The 21,379-nt window shown below is 41.4% G+C and overlaps 1 protein-coding gene across 1 annotated transcript in view; it reads right to left on the bottom strand.

The window, feature by feature from the left end:
* The window catches only part of LOC111152224 (PKHD1, fibrocystin/polyductin), a 459,207-nt gene that overhangs the window by 287,020 nt on the left and 150,808 nt on the right, over positions 1 to 21,379 (bottom strand). Inside the window, exon 37 of the mRNA XM_022510630.1 lies at positions 20,143 to 20,355. Within this exon, the coding sequence (XP_022366338.1) occupies positions 20,143 to 20,355 (213 nt within the window). The remainder of the gene's footprint in view (positions 1 to 20,142; positions 20,356 to 21,379) is intronic.

Genomic DNA, 21,379 nt, shown 5'->3' with positions numbered 1-21,379 from the left:
TGCTTAGTGGGAAGCCTGCTTCTCCCTATGCCTGCTCCTCCTACCTAAGCTCTCTCTCTCTTTCTGACAAAAAAATAAATAAATAAAATCTTAAAAACAAAAGATATATGCCTAAATGACTATATAATATCCAATGTGCTTGAAAGTAGAACAATGCAAACATTTATTAAGAACTTAGAATAAACCCAATCTAGGCTAAGCAATTTCACTTGAAGTAAGAACTGTTTGTTTCTTCTTGTTTTTCTTTTGACAGATTGAACAGATTAGGAAACTGAAATGCTTCAGGGACAAGATTTGACAGTCATGAGACGTCAGCACTGAGTTCTGAAACTGGGGTTTCTGAGTCCAGAACCAAAGAACTGGACACATAATCGAATTGCTGGACTCTGGAAATAATTCTAATTTAACTGTACCCAGAGAGCTTTGGTACTCAAAAAATTATTCTCCTCACTTCAAAAATGTTATTTAAGGGCTTCACAAGGCAAAACAGCCAGCTTCTGTAATGAAGAAAGCATTGCCCACACTATAAACATGAGTCATTTTACTTCAAGAACTCTTAGAAAACCTAAGTTGGGCAGTTCCTTTCCTTTCTCTACCACAAATCAAAAAACATAAAAATACAGTTTGAAAAGGTCAATAATTTATGAATATGCTCAAATGAAAAGGGTTAAGCTCTTAATGTGTAATTTAATATATTTAACCACTTTGGGCTTTCAACATTGACCTGTTAACCAACAAACTATTCATTTACTCCCACTAATGACTTTGACTCATAATTGTATTTCCTACAAATTATTGTCCAAGCATTTCAGTGCCATTCATCCATAATTACGCCATCCCAGAGAAACATCTTAGCAAATGGGCATGGGGAGAAAGAAAATAATCTTTGTGGGTTAACACACTTAAAATCACTAATTGTCCTCTGTTTATTTTGTAGGACTTCAATCTTTATTCCAAGTGAATAACTGCCAAGACCTTTCCAAATCACTGGGGGCAGGGAGGTAGTGAAGGATGAGGAGAGGAAGGAGAGGGAAAGAGAGTGAGGGGAGGGGAGAAAGAAAGGAAAGAATCATTCCATTAAACTAATGTTCACGTCAGAATACAAAGATAAAGCAACTCACAAAAGAACTAGAAATCTTTCTGAAATACGTGCAAATGATTTCCCCCATTTGCTTAGTGGGAAGCCTGCTTCTCCCTATGCCTGCTCCTCCTACCTAAGCTCTCTCTCTCTTTCTGACAAAAAAATAAATAAATAAAATCTTAAAAACAAAAGATATATGCCTAAATGACTATATAATATCCAATGTGCTTGAAAGTAGAACAATGCAAACATTTATTAAGAACTTAGAATAAACCCAGCCTAGGCTAAGCAATTTCACTTGAAGTAAGTGCTTCACATTATGCATAGCAAATTGGTGAATGCTGTGGTGGGTGGGTGTGTGTGTGTGTGTGTGTGTGTGTGTGTAGATAAACATTTTTCATGCACTGGAAAGACAGACATGCAAGGAACAGAGTCCCTGTCTGACCAGGGTCCATGACCAGTACAGGAAATGGACAAAAATCACAGATGTACCATGTGAAGGGTTAAGACAGAGGGACATCCGGTGTCTCCTGGTGCACAGACATGGAGGAACTCACTCACGCAAAAGGAGGGGTTCTTTCTGGGATTGCTTCCCAGAAGAGGTGATGACTGAGCTAGGTCTTTAGGGTTAAGTCCTAGTGGGCCAAATGACAAAACAGGCAGGGCACTCCAGGCAAATGCAATGATGTAAAAAATGGTGTGGGCCAATGTGACACATTTTAATTGCTGCTGTATGCAGCATGGGCAGAATGCACACACACGGGGGTGGGGGGTTGCTGGTGAGAGTGAAAGTGCACCCAGCAAGGTGAGCAAGACCCACTCAGAAAGAGACTCTGGGGTCCTCCCAAAGAACGAAGAGTTTATCCCAAAAGTAACCACCAAAGAAATACTTGAGATAGTAACAAAGAAATCACACTTTTGTGAGACTAGTGATATTTTAAGACCATGAATACACAAATCAAACTGAGGGGAGAGAATCCTTAGTGAGAAAATGTACTCATTGCATATTTGTGAGAATGAGAAAAAACCTGACTCAAGTCCTAAGATGAACAAGAGCGAACCAGGGGGCAAGAGGGAGCTCGATGTGTTCCAGGAACTAAATGCAGATAGGAGGTTCAGGAACAGATGAGATGGCATGGTGTGACTGGGCAAGATGGCACAGGACCTCGCTGGCATGTTTTCAAGGACCTTAACTCGGAATAGTTCTATGATCAAATTTCTGGTTTTAAAGTTCTCCCTGGCTGTTGATTGAAAGGCAGGGGAGGGAAAATAAGAAGTCTATGTAGCAGGCTGCCACAGTAAATGGGAAAGGATGAGGGCAGTGGTTCAAACAAGAATTTCAGTAAGTTTGACTAAGAGTTAGGCAATGCATCTGAAAAGAAGTATAGAAATTTGAGCTCTCTTTTGAAGAACGAAGAGAACTGATGATTGGATCTAGAGGTAAAGGAGAAGATGCCGATGATGCCTCACAGGCCCAAGCAGAAGCAAGTTAGTAGATAAACAGGGGCATCTAGGGAAGAAGATAAAGAGTCCATTGAATAAACATTTACTGAGCACCTACTATGCTATGTTCTGTGTGCTCTTCTAGCCACTGGGAATACAGTAGTGAGCAAAACAATCAAAAATCCCTGCCTTCATCTGGTTTATATTCTAGTGGCCTTCACTTTTAGACATACTACCCTTTAGATCACCATTTTATGCAGGTTACATTTTAGATATTAAAGAGAATATTCAAGGGAAAATTCTGGAGCTCAGAAGAGATGTCTGAGGTTAGATAAATAAATATATAAACAGATTCCAATCCATGGAAATGAGTAGGATTAGTTGGGAGAAAGTATATAGTTATAAATGAAGAATATCCAAGCCTGAGCCCATTGAACATCATCATTCCAAAATTGAATAGATGAGGAGAAACCTAAAAGGAGCGGTAGAAGGAAAAAAAACAAAAGATGAGGATAACACACTTGCCCATAACTAAACAAAACAATGCAGTGGAGAGAAACTCATTCCTCCCCCATTTCCTTACTCTTTAATTATTGGTAGGGTCTGGGCACCCCGCCCAGTCCCTTATCCTTGAGTCCTATTCCCCACTGTTCATTTCATCTCTCTTCCTGCAGAGTAGCAGGATAAGAGCTTTGAGGGGAAAGAGATGGAGAGAAAACCCAGCCCTTCTACCATTTCTCATTCCTCCCTTCTTCCTGGCAGCAGCTGGCCCAAATTCTCCAGTCACATACTATCTCTGACAGCAGGAGGAGGTGATGAGTAACCAGAGAAACTGGGGAAAGGCTGACGATGACTTCTGATTCCACCTTGCATCTGAACTGGTTCTCTCTACTTCCAGAGACTGCACTATGCCAAAAGTTGCTTCTGGGCCATAGAAGCCACTCTGAGGGCAGAGGGACTGAGCGCACCCTCTGTTACTAGTACTCAATAAGAACAGAATTAAGATAGTAGAGCCCAAATGGAGAGAGATGTGTCCCTGGTATTCCACGGCAGAAATGGATCTACACTCCCACACAATTAGTCTTATACTTCGTGGCCAGCTGCTCTACTCCCGCTAGCATCAGGCAGCAAGGAGAGTTAAGTGAAATTGCCCTTTGAGGGCTCACCTGGGTCCTTAACCACAAGGTTATCACCACTTCTTTGAGAAAAATGCATCCTAAGTTCCAGAAAGCTATCTCACAAAGGGAACTCTTTGAACTCAAAGCATCTGTGAATTGGAGGCAATCCAATTTACCCTACTTCAGAAGAGGAGACTGGGACATTAGCATTAATAGAAGATTATCTGGCAGACCGAAGAGATGGAATGGGGCATTTTTCATGTACCATTTCCCTCTGCCCTCGAGAACCCACTTGCTGTGATATCTCTGCTGGCTGAAGACAAAACATGGCCCAGGAATCCCGCATGTGCTTAGCTCTGTGTCTGCACTGTGAGCCTTCTGCATCAGTACTGGCTCATCTCTGGTGACAATGACAGAGCAGGGAACATGTGCCTGCAGGAAGAAGAAGGCTCAGTGGAGCAATCCTTTAAATGTGCGGATCAGCTGGCTGCATCCACAGCTGAGCAGTAAACATTTCTATACTGTAATGAAAGGGAATTGGGCATGGTCTGTTCCCAATGCTGAGAAAAAGTCTACCATTTTGTTGGCACAGAGGTTTAGACCAAGGCTAACCAAGGTTACTCAGATGGTGCAGTGAGCCATGAAGGCCTTTTCTAAAGGCATCAGAAAGGCTAACCTTGGTTTCTACTCAATCTGAGCTTTACTATTGCTACTGTGATTAAAAACAAGCAACTGAGAAGACTATAAAGATAAAGCTCAACATACCCAGGAAATAGTGAATTATAAGAAACGTGGAAACATCTGTAACACTGTTCCTAGATGCTTCAAGGATTTCCGGCCAATTTTAACAAATAGCATTCTTGGGCCCTATAGAACTGTACTGGCCAGTCCTTTACTCACCAGGGCAAAATCCTGTTGTTTAGAGCAAAAGGCTTCTATAACGTGTCTTTAATTCCCACTCCTTTTCATTGCCCCAAAACATTTACAAAACTTCAGGTATACTTCAGACTAGATAGATAGTATATTTAATAATCATTGCTACAGTTTATGGTTTAGAGTGGAGACAGCAATGAGGGAAAATGAGGCTAATTTTTAACAGGTTAATTTCTTTTTAGAAAAACAATTGATAAATACTATATTATATATATATATATATATATATATAGAGAGAGAGAGAGAGAGAGAGAGAGAAGAGAGAGAAGCTAAAGGAAGATAATAAAAGCAGCCACAATCTTACTACAATAGATTAATAAGTGTCTTTTCTTTCCCATCCTTTCTATCCTATGTTCAAAAGTTGACAAAATTTCATATATAAATAATACTATACATACTATAGAATTATGCTATAATTCTTGACATAACATTTTGGTAAATTCTTTTGACTTAATATAGTAAAATTGATAGAGTAATACATTTAACTAATATGACATGTTAATATATTCTCTTTACTTAATATTACACTTACTAATAGCTGTATTATATATTATTTAACATCATAGTGGTATCATAGTATCCCATTTAAAAGTGGTGCATTTTATACAGTAATCCTTTAATTCTTTATACTCTGTTTATTCCCAATATTTTTCTCTCATGAACAATGCAGATGTGGACATTCTTGAGCATAATTTTTATGAATGCTCATGGTAACCTCCTTAGACAAATTCCTAAAAATGGCATCACTATATCAAGGCATATACCTAGTTTGAGGCCTATTACTATAATTACCAAATTACCTTACCAATATCGCAACTTCTATATACACTAACAGCACCCATGAATGCCAGTTGCACAGACTTTCTACTACTTCTATTTTTGGTCTTGGTCAATTTGACTGTTAAGGGAAAAAAAAATCAGTTTTGTTTTAAAATGTCAAGTCAAGACCATTATTTGACATCTTTTTTACATTTTTTAGTATCAAAAGAAATTCAACATTGCTAAGTAAATGGAATGCTACATGGGCTGGAGCTTATGATTTTTCCTTCAAAGAGAATTCTTCCATACATATCATCAAAGCAATACTATTAATAGTATTGCTTTCAGCCTGGTCATGGAGGAAGACTATCGTTGAATTGGACATTATATTCAGTATTTGTTAAAATTGGATTTTACCTAGATCCTGGCACTTTATAATTTTCAAAACTGCTTCCCATTCTTTCCTCTCATTTAACTCACAACAACTCTGTGAAGTAGCAAAGACTGGAATTATTACTTTCATCTTACAGATAATGAAACCATGCCTAGACACTCATTCCATCCTTTTCATCCATTTAACACACACATGGCTCACTTCTATACTGCATACACATAGTTGGTGTTCATCTCTGGCAGAAAGACAAACTGAAGACACTCCTTTCAGGTTTCCAGAGCAATCCTCTCAAATTTAATTTTTCAGGTTCTTTTGGGATTCCAAGTGGGGCTTGGACCCCTTTGGCTCTCTTTGTAATATTCTTTTTTCCTCCTTTGTAATATTCTTGATAGGAACATAAAGAACCTGCTTCTTTCCCAGTTATTTAATTTCAGTATTTTTATGCCATTTTCTGACCTGTATAATAGTAAGTCTACAAGTATTTTTTAATGGCTTCTACCTTTGTTTCACACTTAGAAAACTCTTTCCATTTTTTTTTTTTTTTGAGAGAGGGTAAGAGAGAATCTTAAGCAGCCTCCACACCCAGTGTGAGCTAGACAGTAGGCTTGATCTCATAATCTGAAATCATGACCCGAGCCAAAATCAAGAGTCTGACACTTAACCAACTGAGGTCCCCAGGCTCAGCCTGATGTCAGCTGATGTTCCTGTTCATCTCAGAAATCTCCATCTTCATGTACAGAAGTCATCCCTGTGCTTCCCAGTCAATGCCAACAGTGCCTCGTACTTGATCTGATACAAGGTCTTGGCCTCAGCCCAACTGTGGTTGCTGAGCTCCTCATAGTGGTTCTTGACTTCAGCGATAATGCCATCCAGGTCCAGGAAGCAGCTGTTGTCCATGGACAGCACGAGGGATGTGTCTGAGATCTGTTACTGCAGGTCCCGGATCCCCTCTCCATAGAGCTGCCTTAAGAAGATGATCTCATGGGTCAGCCCTTCCAGGAGACACTCCAGCTCCATCATGTTCATGTCAACTTTGTTCCTATTCTTGATGAAGACAATTTATTCCCCATGTCTGCATACTCTTTGATCTCTTCCTCATGTTTATTCTGGAAGCCCCCACTGGCCCCCACATGTTGTCACGGTTCCACCTCCAGCTTCAGCTTCTCCTTGCCTACCATGTGTCCAGCTGCCCCCGAGCATTGTTGATGTAACTCTTAAACATGCTGTCCATGTTACTCCAAGCATTTTTCTGCTGCTGCAGGAGGCTCTACTTGGACTCTAGGATTTTTTCTCCTGCTCCAAGTGCTGCAGCTTATTGCTGGAAGGAGGCAAACTTGTGGTTGAGGGCCTTGATCTGCTTCTTCTCCTGGATGTGCATAGCCTGGATATTCAGGTTCACTTCCGGCTTGAGGGGGCTCAGCAGGCTCTGGTTCAATGAGACAGCCACGATTCCTCTCATACCCCTGGCCCTGTCATAGCCTCCAACCACCTCATGCTGCTGCTCAGGCCACTCAGAAGCTGCTGCCCACCCAGAAGAAGGTGGAAGAGCTGATGTGTGCACCTGGCACTCTCATGGAGGAACAGCTACTGAGGGCCTCAGGGCTGGAGGCGGACATCTTGTAGGACTTCTAGGTCACCTGGATGGTCATGGTAGAGCCTGGAGAGGAGGCTGGGGTGGAGGAGAGTAGGCTGAACCTGACAGAGGTTTGAGAAGGAAGCAAGAAGCTGTTTCTAGGTTGAAATGTTTTTGAGTCATCTCTTGTTTATAGATCTAGAAACTGCAACACTGAGGAACTGACTATTTCAAGTTCCACCAGATCAGGGATAAAGATAGTATTTGAACCCAAGCAGTCTACTTCCAGAGCCCAAACTCCTGACATTCATCAAAAGGAAGATGAATGAATGAATGTTCTAGAACTGAGTCAGGATAAGTTCAGCGAAGATTCTCATGTGCCAGCAGGAGAGAGTAAACTATAGAAATCTTGAAAGGAAGCTAACAGACCATCGAGCTAGCTATGTCCCCTTGGGAAGCTGTGTGTTAAGACCAGAGGCTTGTTATCTTCCTGAATTATGTGTCCAAGATATGATACAGAGTCAGTTATAGAAAATGGGATCCACTTTAGTGACTGTGATGGCTAACTGTATATGTCAACTTGACTGGGCTAAGGCCAAAGACAACTGGACAAACATTATTCTGGGATGTGTCTGTCAAGATGTTTCTGGATGAGATTAACATCTGAATCCATGGACTAAGTAAAGCTGATTGCCCTCCCTGATGAGGGTGGGTCTCATCCAATCCATCAAAGACCCAAAGAGTATGAATAGTACAAAAAGCCTAAGTGAGAGGGAACTCCTGCCCAACTGCTGAGCTGAGACTTTTCCAGCTTTCAGATTTGGATTAAAACACTAGCTCTTCTTGGATTTCAAAGCCTGCTGGCTTTTGGACTGCAACTGACAGCATTTGTTCTCTTAGTTCTCAAACTAGAACTTTGAACTCAAACTAGAACTATATACATCAGCTCTCCTGGGTCTCCAGCTTGCTGACTACAGATCTTGGGACTCCTCAGCTTCTACAATCATACGAGCCAATTCCTTATAATAGAGATTATAATCTACAATATTAGAGTTCTCATGATAAATAGAATGAATATGATCTATTTATCTACCTATCTATCTCAACTGCTGATAGGATGAAGTAATGAAAATTGTACCAACGGCCTTAAATTTCCTATCAAAATCCTTATGGTTCCAAAGTTTTTCTCTGAATTTTTTTTTTATAATGTTACTCAGGAATGAATAAGTCACTACATTAGTCAGGGTTCTCCAAATAAATAGAACCAATATGATATATGTATTCATGAAAAATTTTTGGAACTATAGGGACTTACATAGGAAATTTAAGGCCTTAGGTATTATTTTCAGTACTTCATTTTATTAACGGTTGGTATTTTAGAAGGAAGTAGCTCATGGTTTAAAAAAAAAATTGATTGTTCTAAATTGAAAAATACCTTCCCAATTTATCTTTGTGGGGTCTAAATATTCTACTATAATACCAGTATTTATAACATGTCAATGCCTAGCTTTCAATAAGAAATAATAATTTCCTTAGTAGCCAAGAGATACCCACAGCTCTCTTCCCTGCCTCCCCACTCAGACCCTCAAAGAGGTTGCGATCAAACAATCATTTCTAGGTTATACATGGCAGAGTCCTAGGGAACAGAAAATTCACCAGGCCAAACAAAGGGGAGTTTCTGTTTTTACCCTTTTCTCCCTCACAGGGATAGGGAAAAGAGTTCAGGAGGCAACTCCTTCAAATCTGCCTCTAATCTAGAAAAGCCTAAAATAGATAGGCCACACAGGTTTTCCCCTGAGCATTAAGGCAAGTCTGCTCTCTTCTGTTCTTGAACTCACTGGCCACACTGGAGTTACCTTTTATTAATCAGCAAAGTCCCCAATGTCTTATCTGGCCTAAGTAGTAAAGAAAGAAGCTTGTTGTCCATCCCCTACTAGCTTAGTTAAGAAGAATTAGTCACATGATACATCATTGTTCACTAGAGGTCCTCTTTTTGGCTTAAGCCAAATCTTAATAGAGTTCAGCCTTGAACAGCATGGGTTTGAATTGCACGAGTTCACTTATATGTAGAATTTTTACACTACAGTACCATAAGTATATTTTATCTTTTATGATTTCCTGAATAACATTTTCCTTTATATCTGACTTTATTGTAAGAATACAATGTATAACATATATAATATACAAAACATGGTTAATTGACAAAGTTATTGGTAAGGCTTCCTTCCATTTAACAGTAGGCTTTTAGGAGTTAAGTTTTGGGGGAGTCAAAAATTGTACACAGATTTTCAACTGTGCAAGGGATCAGTGCCCAAAAGCCCCACACTGTTCAAGAGCCAACTATACTTAGGACTGATGACTTTGCTGGCCATTGCCTTTCATGTACATATTTATACAAAAAAGTAACCAATCCAAATCAAGAGTTATGTGGTTCTAGATCCCTAACTGAAAACTATCTTAAAATCAACCTCTTTCATTTACTAATACTCTCTAGCCATAATCAAATATAAAAAAAAATCACAGTGCTATTATATATTCCTTAATTCTAAATTTTCTATTAGTTGTGTTTCTATCAACTGTGGCTTTGGTTTTTATTTAGTGAAGTGACTGGTTGGTTGGGATTTTTTCCCAGCCAAACTAAACAAACTGGAATTTGTTTACTATCCAGTAAAATCTTATTAATTTGTAATTTCAAATTAGTAAAAGTAATAAAAATGTTAGATTGTCAAATGTTTATAAAGTAGACAAGCCATTGTTTTTACCTGTCCATTCTCTTACTCTGTTTAAATAACACATCTCTAATGTTAATAAACCATCCACCCTCCACCTCAGACAATGTAGTTCTGGGTGGTTGTCCACATACTTGCTCCCTCTTGACCAAAAGAATACCACTTCCCTGTTCATAGTACCGGTTTTAGTGATAGACTTCTGACCCAAACAGGGCCAAAGTTAATCCTGAGGTTTTGCTCAAGTTTTTCATTCAGTTGTTCACACAACGTACATTTCTTGATAGCCTACTACAAGTCCAGTCACTGTTGTAGGCAATAGAGATATTATAAATGAATAAAAACAAACAAACAAAAAACACACACAACAAAACAAAACAAAACAAAACAAAAAAACCCAGGAACCTCCCTGTCATCATGATGTATACATTCTACTAAGGAAGACTCTAGCACAAGTACAATAAATATGATAAATAAACTGTATATAATACATTAGTATTAAAAGCTAAAGATGAAAAACAGGAGAGATGTGAATGTTAACGGAGGGAAATGTTAGAATTTGCTCAGAGGTCAAATAGCCATTGGAAAACAGCCTCTTTCACCTGGAGCTGCCAAGACCCATTTCTACCTCCAGGAGAGGAGAGCTGGATTGGTACCTGGGTGGCTCAGTCACTTAAGTGTCCAACTCTCAGTTTCAGCTCAGGTGATGATCTCAGAGGCGTGAGATGGGGCCCTACACTGGGCGTGGAGCCTGCTTAAGATTCTCTCTCTCCCTCTTCTTCTGCCCCTCCCCCTGCTCAAGAGCACATGTTCCCTCACTCGCTCTCAAAAAAAAAAAAAAAAAAAAAGATGGGAAGGAAGGACAGAAAGGAGGAAGGAAGGAAGGAGGGAAGGAAGGAAGGAAGGAAGGAAGGAAGGAAGGAAGGAAGGAAATGAAGTCAACTCAAAGGAAAGCAGAGCCTAGAGTTGTGGTGAAACAAAATCCTAATGACTTCATTGGAGCACCTGGACTCAGCTGTGCCTCCAATTTTTGTTTTGTTTTGTTTGTTTTGTTTTTTGTATTTTCAGTTATATGAGGCAATAAATACCCTTATTTCTTTCTAAATTGGGTTTTCTGTCACTTGCAACCAAAAAAGATCTGACTAATGCCAACACTTTCAGGTATATATAGAAACTTAAAGTACCTTACAATGTGTTTCTAAGTGGGGTTCCTGCTGTACTTGGATTATTGAATAGCTAGAACTCATTTCTAATTAGGAGTATGCATTTACATGTAAACACCTAAATTCCTAAAGACCTTAAAAAGAGCAGGTTCTCTTTAACGTGTTTAAACAAGTTCCTTAAAGTGTGGTTTATACCCTTAATTTAAGAAACTCTTTCATATAGACTATTTCAAGGTCACTGTTGTCCAAATCAAGGAATTCCAGATTCTAAGCTATGTCAGTTAAAAAAAAAAATCAATTTGATTTTACCAGAAATATTTCTGCCTTTGAGCATAGGATAGTTGTGTTTTGGACTTCTTTGAGGCATGACACTGAATAAAGAAAATTCTCACCTCACCTTCCGCTGGAGGTGTTGCTTCTGTTTTGAGACCCATGTATGTAGTTGAGGACCAATCCTCATCTGCTTTAAAGGGAGAACCAGGGCGCCTGGATGGCTCAGTGGGTTAAGCCGCTGCCTTCGGCTCAGGTCATGATCTCAGGGTCCTGGGATCGAGTCCCCCATCGGGTTCTTTGCTCAGCGGGGAGCCTGCTTCCCTCTCTCCCTCTCCGCCTGCCTCTTTGTCTACTTGTGATCTCTCTCTGTCCAATAAATAAATAAAATCTTTAAAAAAAAAATAAAGGGAGAACCAATCATCCATCACTGGCCATCCTACCATGCTAAGGGTTCCAAGTTAACTTGACCACATAATGATGATCAGCCACAACATACCAGCTGACCAGAACCCCAATGCTGTATTGAAGCTTGTTTGAGTTAAAGATTATAGAAGGCAAAGAACAGGTGTTAAATTTTCCTCATCCCTCTTCCTCCATTTCTCCTCAATTTGATCTTACTTGCTTCCCATCCCGAAATCAAAATGAATCACAGCAAAACACACACACACACACACACACACACACACAAACATATCAATGGTTGCTTTCCCTTTCAACCCAATATCCCTTGTGAAACCCTTTCATATAGGTGCAAATGTAGCAAATTCTGAAGCAGGACTTCTGCTCCCCCAAACCAACCAAGAGGACCCAAGCAGGAAACAAAGAGATGATAAAGGCCCCACACTGTAAGTGAGCCATGAACAGCTAGGGAGCAGACATTTCCTTGGGGCTTACAGAAAGGAGACTAATCTAACTCTGTCATCTGAGCCATCCCTGGACAGATCCCACCTCAGGGTATATGTGCAACAAAAAGAGGACATTCAAAAGAATTCTCAGAAATGGGAGTGAGTCATCAGCCTGGGTAAACAGGTCATGGCCTTTTCCTCTCCTTCCCATGGAGGGAAGTCTGAAGGCTCCTCTCTCCACTTAAAGAAAGAATGGCTTCAGAAGTACCAGGCATAGGGCTACCAGCAAAAATAGGAGACTGGCTTCTTTTCCCCAGGTCAGATGTCTGCACATGCAGCATATTTCTGGGGCTGCCCATGCCAATTGAATAGGATAAAGATAATTCAAAAAAGATAGCTGAGCAGGAAAAGGGGTGGTGAGTAGAACACCTTTGGTGTGCAAAGACTGTTAACTTTCTTCTTGAGCTAGTATTCTGGTACTTTACCCAAAATGGACCCTAAGGCGGTATCTAAGGGCACTGCAAATCCAAGGCAGGGGGCGGGCAGCTCTATGCTAGAAAACAGTGAGAAGGTCTCCTACAAGGCTCCAAAGATCTTATATAGAAATCTTTGGAAAAAGAATCAACAGTCAACCAGTAATATCCTGAGAGGCCGCCACACCTAGCGGAGGATACAAGCACACATTTTCAAGAAAGCCTTCAGTGAGCCTTCTCGCCTCACCTCTTCTTTCTGTCCCAGCACCAAGAATATATGAGTAAAAAGGATGGATGGAAAAGCAAAGGAGCAAGCCAAACCCCTGCTCCTCCAAATGCTTCAGGCCAGGGGCTCGAGAAGTAGAAAGGAGTATTACATGAGAAGGAGACTGAAGTTTTAAAGTGGGTAAGTTGATGGGGGTTCCTGGGTGGCTCAGTTGGTTAAGCGTCTGCCTTTGGCTTAGGTCATGATCTCAGGATCCTGGGATCAAGTCCCACAATGAGCTCTCTACTCAGTGGGGAACCTGTTTCACCCTCTCACTCTCCATCATTCTTTCTCTCTCTCAAATAAATAAATAAATAAAATCTTAAAAAAAAATAAAGTAGATGAGTTGGAACTGGCCTTTTTTAATATGTTAAATCAACTGGAAAGCTATGGTGCCCAAGGTGGTATTGTTAAAGGAAAGGGAAAAAAGATCCATCACAATATGGATTAAGATAGCAATTTAGAGGAAAATAAAGTCTGTTCTCAGTCATATTTCTGTCTAGAATGTTCAAGTCTCTCAAACATCCCTAAAAAGTCACCTGTTCCATTTGCAAAGACCAATGGCCAATTTATACACCACACCAGCTCCAGATTCCCACAAGATCTCAGGTAACAGTTTGTGGTTAAAAAGTGATAGGGAAAAACACAGAAACTCTTCAATATTGAGAAAATCCAAAATCCTTGAAAAGGAGGAAGGAAAACCATAGCATTTACAGTAGTACCCCCTTATCTGTAAGGAATACATTCCAAGACCACCAGCGGATGCCCGAAACCACAGATAGTTCCCAACACTATGTATCCTATGTTTTTTCCTGTTCATCTATACCTATGATAAAGTTTAATTTATAAATTAGGCACAATAAGAGACTAACAATAATAACTAATAATAAAATAGAACAATCATAATAATATGCTGCAATAAAAGTTATGTGAATGTGGTCCCTCTCTCTCTCAAAATACCTTATTGTACTGTACTCACCCTTTTCTCCTTCTTGTGATGATGTGAGAGGATAACATGCCTATGTGATGAGATGAAGTGAGGTGAATGGCACATAGGCCTTGTGACATGGCATTAAGCTACTCTTGGCCTTTTGAGGCTACATCAGAAGTGGATCATCTGCTTCCAGAGCTCTTTTCTTTGGAAAACCAGAGTCCACATGAAACCAGAAAACACAGTGGCCATACAGATGTAACCAGTGAAGAATAGGAGCCAGTGAAGACAATACGTGCACAGAGATGCAGACATGAGAGACTGTGAGTTGAGTCCTGACAGGATGGGGCCTGGAGGCAGTCATCCTCAAGGCCCATGGTCTTCCTGTGCACCTTGAGCTTGACCAAAAACTCACAAATCCTGTGTTCTAAGTTTGTTTGCCCTGGGTGTCTGTTCCTGAAAACCAAGCATTTCAAGAGGAGTAAAGCTACACACAAAAAAGCCATGCCACTGCAATGGTTTATTGTCCAGCCCAAAGGAATGAGAGACAAAAATGGAGAGACTCACAGTCTAGAAGAACTAGGTAAGAGGTGGGGGCAAGAGGAGATGTGATGGATGTAAAGGAGACCGAACTGGCTGTGGCTGGTCAGGTGACAAAAGAGCAAAGATCTGACAACCTATTGTTGGAGGAACAGTTCTAAGACAAAACAGGCTCTGGAAAGTTACACCAGAGCCTTAACCAAAGTTACACCAAAGGTTAACCAAAGTTACACCGTACAACAAAGAACACACGGTAGGAAAAGTCCCCGAGCTCTATCCGTCCTGGGGAAAGAAGGGATCAGACGGAGAGGCGCCCTGAACTCCTCAAAAGAATCTACACACCACAGTTAAAAGGATGAGCTAGTAGAGTTGCTTTTAATCACTCTTTGGGCAATGGAACTCTTTCTTCCAAGGAAATATTATGCAAATAGATAGGCAATGGATTACTTGAGCAATTTAAACCTTTATTGCTTGACCCCCAAACACTTCGTTGTCTGAGGAACCCCTGAAGTGCCTCCAGGAAACATCTGGATTTTGTGGAGCAGAGGGTGAAAGCCAGAAACACGCTCCCATAGCGTGGGTGTACTCTGTGCACCCGGAACCGTGCTTCAAGACAGCCCGACGCCCTTTAGCAACTCAAACAGTGCCCGTGACACCATACTTACAAAAAGCATGGAATTTAAATAAAGATACTTGGTACTTTTAGAAGGAAAACAAACCATATCTAAACTCGCCTGGTTAGACTCATTTTTTTTTCCTTATTTGTTCCTACCAAATTCTTACATTTGTAACAATCGCCCTAGTGTTTTCCTCAACCATGCTCCCACGTACCAGCTTTGCTCAGAAACTTCCATGTATACTTAATGCCAGTATCTTGTAACTTCTTGAGAAGGACAAAGACAGAAGTCCATTCAAGGCCATAAGACTGCTTTTTCTCCTAAGAAACTGCCAGCCAAATTTCTCAGGGAGGAACTGGAAATGAAGTGAGAGACAGTGATAAATTTCCCTGCTGAACAATCAATAAAACCCCCACCATCCTGTTCAGATTCCCACTGTGGAAGCAAGGGCCGTAATTACATTGTCAAAAATTCAAGTTGCCCGGGCTGACAGCAACCCCCTTAAAAAGTGACAAGTGATTGGCACTCGGTTTGGGGTAGTGAACCTGGATTGGCAGACAGAGTGGGGAAAGAAAAAGGCACTAGTGAAATTTCCTTATTGACAACAACCAGCCAGACCCCAGATGGCCACTCTGGAGGCATCCTGAGACCCCAGAGTCGCATTTAGAATCCCAGTGAGCAGCTGACAGGATCTCTTAGGCAATCTGAACCCCATCAGAGATTCTGAACAGAATAATCCTGCCCCGATCCACTCCCAAACCCCAAGAAAGAGAAAGATGGCCTGCGTGTGTGTGAGAGTATTCCTACATTAAAAGAAAAACATGAAATGTGCTTTCAGCTCCATCGTTCCTCATGACAGCTGAATAGCAAAGCCTGTTTGCTTAGCGATATGAATCCATGAGAGAAATTAGCTGGAGCAGAAGCATTCCAGGGGGTGGCAATGAAGAAGGAGATGGGGGGGAGGGAGGGTGGGAAAGCCATTGTCCTCACATGCAGACGACTTGTGTGATTCTCTGTGACCCAAGCTGGAGCTAAATTAATACCCGTCAGTCAGTCCTCTCCCTGCTGGACGCGAGGGATAAAATGCATCCAAAAGGCCTCATAGCTGGGCAGTGCTCTGCTTCTGCCTATCCTGAGGCCCATGCAGACAGTTTCCAGAAGACTATCTTGTAACCACACCCAGGAACGGTGGTTTTCCACTGTTGGGAAGCAACTGCCCCACCAGAGATTAAAATCAAAAGGTGTTCCCTGGGTGGTGGGAACAGAATAGGAGATGCCTGGGAATGTTGCTAAAACCTCTCTCTTGCTCTGATCAGAAGAGGTAGACAAGGAAATTAATAAGGAGAAAAATCTCTAGGCAGGGCTGGCCTCATGCCAAATTTTGAGATAGAAGCCCCTCTTGCTCTCCCTGCTAAAAGAAAACATGAGATAATTGGCCCTGGGTCCTCAGTGCTCTGGGGTGGGGCCGGGGGTTAAATATAATAAAATGGCCGTAATTAACTCTGCTTGAGTGTTAATGTGTGCCAAATACTTTGGAGTGGTTCACAAGCAGTAAATCTACAAGGTGAGGACCATGTTTTCCGGTTTTATGGAGCTTCATTTGTCCAAGGTCATAGGTGATCTGTACCAGACCTGCGCGGAGTTCTGATTCCAAAACTATTAACCACTAAAAACAGCATTTCTCCAAGAGCAGTTAGTGAGCCACATGAATCAGATCACCCACTGAAATGCACGTTTCTAGGCCCATTTGTGAGGCCCACCGAGTCAGACTGTGAGGGTGAGGCCTAGAAACCTGCATATTTAAAAAAAATCTCCCAAAGAAGAGTTTTCTGTGCACTAGGTGGTGAGTGTCATTCCATCATGCCAGGAAGCCGAGTGAATGCGGGGTCATTAGGGATTCTGGGTGTAAAGCAGTGAATCAAGTGGCTCACTGTTTTGCATACTTAACAGCAAAAGAAAATGAGTTCTTCCCTAAAGCCCCAGTGTCACCAGACCCACGTCTGGCTCTGGGAAAAGGCCAGTGAAATTACATAATGATTTTAGCCATGCTATAGAGCACAGCCGGAGGGGAATCTCAGACCTCAGAGGTGTAGGAGACAGGGAGAGGGGACTTGCGAGCCTCAGGCTGGCGGGGAGGAGGGGAATTCTCTGACAGACACTGGGGGAAGGTTCAGAACCCTCGCTCAGTGACTGTGCTTTTTCCCATACAGTGTTTCCTTCAAATGAATGAGATGTGGCGGCATCATTTCAGAGAGGAAAATAGCTTGCTTTTGCAAGTGTTCACTGTGCAAGCTCTGTGGTTGCCCAGAGATCCTAGCTACTCCCATGTTGGTAGCACTTTGGGGAAATGGGTAAACCCATTGGTGAGGACAACCTAATCCTGGGGATGCAGGAAAAGAGATGAGGAGGAGGTGGAGGGAACAGGAGAAAGAGAAGGAAGGGAGGGAGGGAGAGGATATCCAGTAACATCCAATATCCAATATCCAGTATCCAATATCAGTAACATCCCAGGGCTGAAGCTGTAACACTGATTTGTAACATTCAGAATTCTCCAACCACATTTGAAACATCTCCTTTGCTTTGGCTGGCCTGCACTGATTGATTATGAGCAATGGCACTAAGGTTTTCTTAACTTGACAATTGTTTTAACACAAACGCTTAGGAGCACAGGATCCTTTGAAAAGGCAGGCTCATAAAGGTTTATTTATGAGCTGTTTTGCTGATCCTTCCAGATAGAACGTGAACATGAGAAGAGTTGGAATGAAAGAAGCGGGATAGAAGAATTAGGCATCTTCACCCTCTTTCATGTGTACTTCCATTTCTACCAAGAGTTGAACATTGGACTTGTAAATGACAGTGACCGTCAATCCAGAGGACCACTGTTAAGCTTCAGGGCCCTTCTGATGGTCTATAGCAAAAACTGTCCTGTGCCCTCTTGCTGTTCTCCAGCTGGGTTTCTTCAGTGGTAAAGAGCAGCACATTGGGTTGGAAGCCTAAGTGGCTGCTGGAGCACAGCAAACATCTGAAGACCACAGTTGATGCGCGATAGATAGAAACCCTCATGGATGCTGAACAACAACATCAATGTAAGTTCTTGCTGATGAAGAGAGGAGGAAAGAGTCCTCTGTAAAGCAGAACATAAGAATCAATACTGTAGGCATTTTGCATTTCTGTCCAGATAGTTATGGGGTTTTTTTAAGCCTTACAAAATATATCCCCCATATGTAGCAGTCTGGCTGGCCAAAGTCAACACTTTATAAATGCCTGATGAAAAGATTTCATTTCCTCTCATAGGAAGCCAAAAGAGGCAAAAGACTGCATTTTAGTGAACTATGATTGAGGCCCACAGACTAACTAACCCCCCTCCCCCTTATCCGTGGTTTTACTTTCTGTGGTTTTAGTTATCCATGGGCAACTCTAGTCTGAAAACAGATGATCCCCCTTCTGACCTGGTCAGAAGGTCACTAATAACCTAACACTACATCACAGTGCCTACCTCATTCCCCTCACTTCATCCCATTGTGGAGGCATGTTATCATCTCGTGATCATAAGAAGGGTGAGTACAGAATGAGAAGATCTTTTGAGAGACCACATTCACATAACTTCTACTACCCTGTATCATTACAGTTGTTTTATTTTATTATTAATTATTGTTGTTAATATTTTAGGGTTTGTAATTCACAAATCAAACTTTATCATAGGTATGTAGTTATAGGAGAAAACAGAGTGGGTATATGTGTAGTTGGTACTATCCACAGTTCCAGCATCCACTGGGGGTTTTAGAACGTGCCCCCCACAGATAAGGGAGAACTACTGTGTAATACACAGAGCCTTAACAGAGCAAAATAGTAGACCCCTCAGCATAGTTATATGACCAATTTAGGTTGTCATGCCAATATAGAAATGCCAATATCAATGATATCAAGTTTTCTGGAGACTGGGCCACCATCTGGAGCTGACATTTTGACTTCCCTTTGGCTCATGCTATGTAACTGAAAGTATATAAGTATCCCCTGAAAGACATTCGAAGCTCATCATTTTATACTTACACATTTTCCAGTTGATACTGAGGATTATCCTGGTACACTTAGTAATTTCCTGAATCTCCAGGAAAATAAAAATGTCCATTTTTGTAAAGTGGGACTAAGTGATCAGAAGATGATAAAATGGCAACAGAAACACATGTAGCCTAATTCCTGTTTTCTTTTCTTTTCTTTTCTTTTCTTTTCTTTCCCAGAAATCCATAAGAACCCAACCCCCCCAATGACAGGATTCTAAGTAGAACTTTAACCAAATCCTGCTCCCAGGAGGGGAAGACAGCCATGACACAACAAAATAAAGTCATATCTATTTGATTTGTGATGCTATCAATGTAAATCGCCCATCAGTCAGTTTGCACTACGCTATGCTGCTGTTACAAACACCGATCCCAGTGGTTTCAGTAGACAAAGATCATTCCCCATTCACTTTCAGGATTGCAGCAGGTGGGCTGCAGCTCCACCCCGACTGTCCTCATTCAGGTGCCCAAGCTGAAGAATATAGCTGTCCCCCTACATGGGACAGGCTATTCCCCAGCAGAAGGAATGGGACAAATGGCCAAAGCAATGTAACAGCTCTTAAGATTTCTACTTGGCCATGCAGTCATCATTACCGCTCACATTCCCTGACCCAAGCAAGTTCATGGCTAAGTCCCATCTCCCAGTGGGACAGATAAGTATGGCCCACCCCATGGGAGGCACTGAAAGTCACCTTGCACTTGGTGGAGGCATATAATCCTCTTATAGGAAGGGGAGTACATAATTGGGAACCAAATATACTCTGTCTGCCACAGGAATCATAACAACTAATATTTCTTATTTAAGGAAATAGTGCCCATGCTGTAATTAACTTTGTTGTCTCAGCAATGAACAGCCAAAGATTCTTAAGGGGTTTTACCACTTGTGCATCACTGTCACATTATCTAGATACCATTCTACCTCATCTCTTCTGGTGAACTGTCTCACTCACCATGCAGGGAAAGAGTTCCATTCCTCACCGCCAGGAACTTGACACCATATGGAAAGAAGGGAGTAGAGTGGGAACTCCCGTAGAGTTTGATCTCAGCTTTGCCTTGGAAGGGCTTATCCTCAGATCCAATCCAGAGCTCTCCACCATCGGAAATGAGGATGGAGTGTGCCCTAAGCTCAATGGGTCCTGGATCCATGAAAATCAGCTTGCCTCCTAATGACCAAAGAGAAGATTGTCAGTCCTTAGAAGGATAAGGTTCACCTCCTTTTGACAGTTCCAATGTCTGAGGAAATCCTCTGCATTTATATACTTTTGCAGCAATTTAGACTTATTTTGTCTCCCCCTCTCTTCTAGAAGCTCAGTAGAACATGGATTGGACCCCCAAGGGTAGAAGCACTATACTAAGCCAGTTTAGGTTAGCTATCACTATTCATTGCATTTTTATTTATGTTCTTTTTAATGGCAATATTCTAAATGCCCAGTAATTTAGGACTGGTTAAATAAGGGTTGAGAGGGTCACCATTTTAGCCATTGAGCAGCAGACAAAAGCAGCACATAAAATTAAGTTTAGAAACACTAAGAAACAAGTGAATGAGAAATAGGAATAGAAGAAAACATGCCAAAATTATAAGACTGATGGTAATGGTAAAAGGAAATGTAATTAGGACTACCAGCATGACATCCACAGCACTTTAGCTGGCCAACATCCATTTTGCTTTACTTTTGATAAGAAACCCAATGTTCCTTAAGAAATTGCTCTGTGCCACTGAATACAGTAGAGTGGAACTTTCAATCATCATATCCCAACCTACCATAGCCAAGCCAGGCTTATACCCAGGCTTTATATGGAAATTTGGAACAGGAGGGAACAGAAGACTGAAAATGTTTACTATTTAGTAATTCCAGTGGCGGCATCTAAATGAGCCTGAGAAGAGCTTCTGCTTCTGAGGGCCACTGCCACCCCCCCACAAAGCTCCTTCAGAATGCCCTGATCACTATCACTTCTACACCTGATTTTCCAGAATTTTCCTTCAATTATGTAAGTGACCCAATATAATCTCAATAAATTTCCTTTTGTAAAAGAAAGTCGGTTTCTGGGATGCCTGGATGGCTCAGTGGGTTAAAGCCTCTGCCTTCATCTTAGGTCATGGTCCCAGGGTCCTGGGATCAAGCTCCGCATCGGGCTCTCTGCTCAGCAGGGAGCCTGCCTCTCCCTCTCTCTCTCTGCCAAATAAAT

This window comes from Enhydra lutris, unplaced genomic scaffold (assembly GCF_002288905.1).
Source record: "Enhydra lutris kenyoni isolate GAN:26980312 unplaced genomic scaffold, ASM228890v2 scaffoldscaffold28, whole genome shotgun sequence".
NCBI lineage: Eukaryota > Metazoa > Chordata > Mammalia > Carnivora > Mustelidae > Enhydra > Enhydra lutris.
Note: the sequence above shows the minus strand (reverse complement) of the source record. Positions and strands in the feature narration are given on the sequence as shown.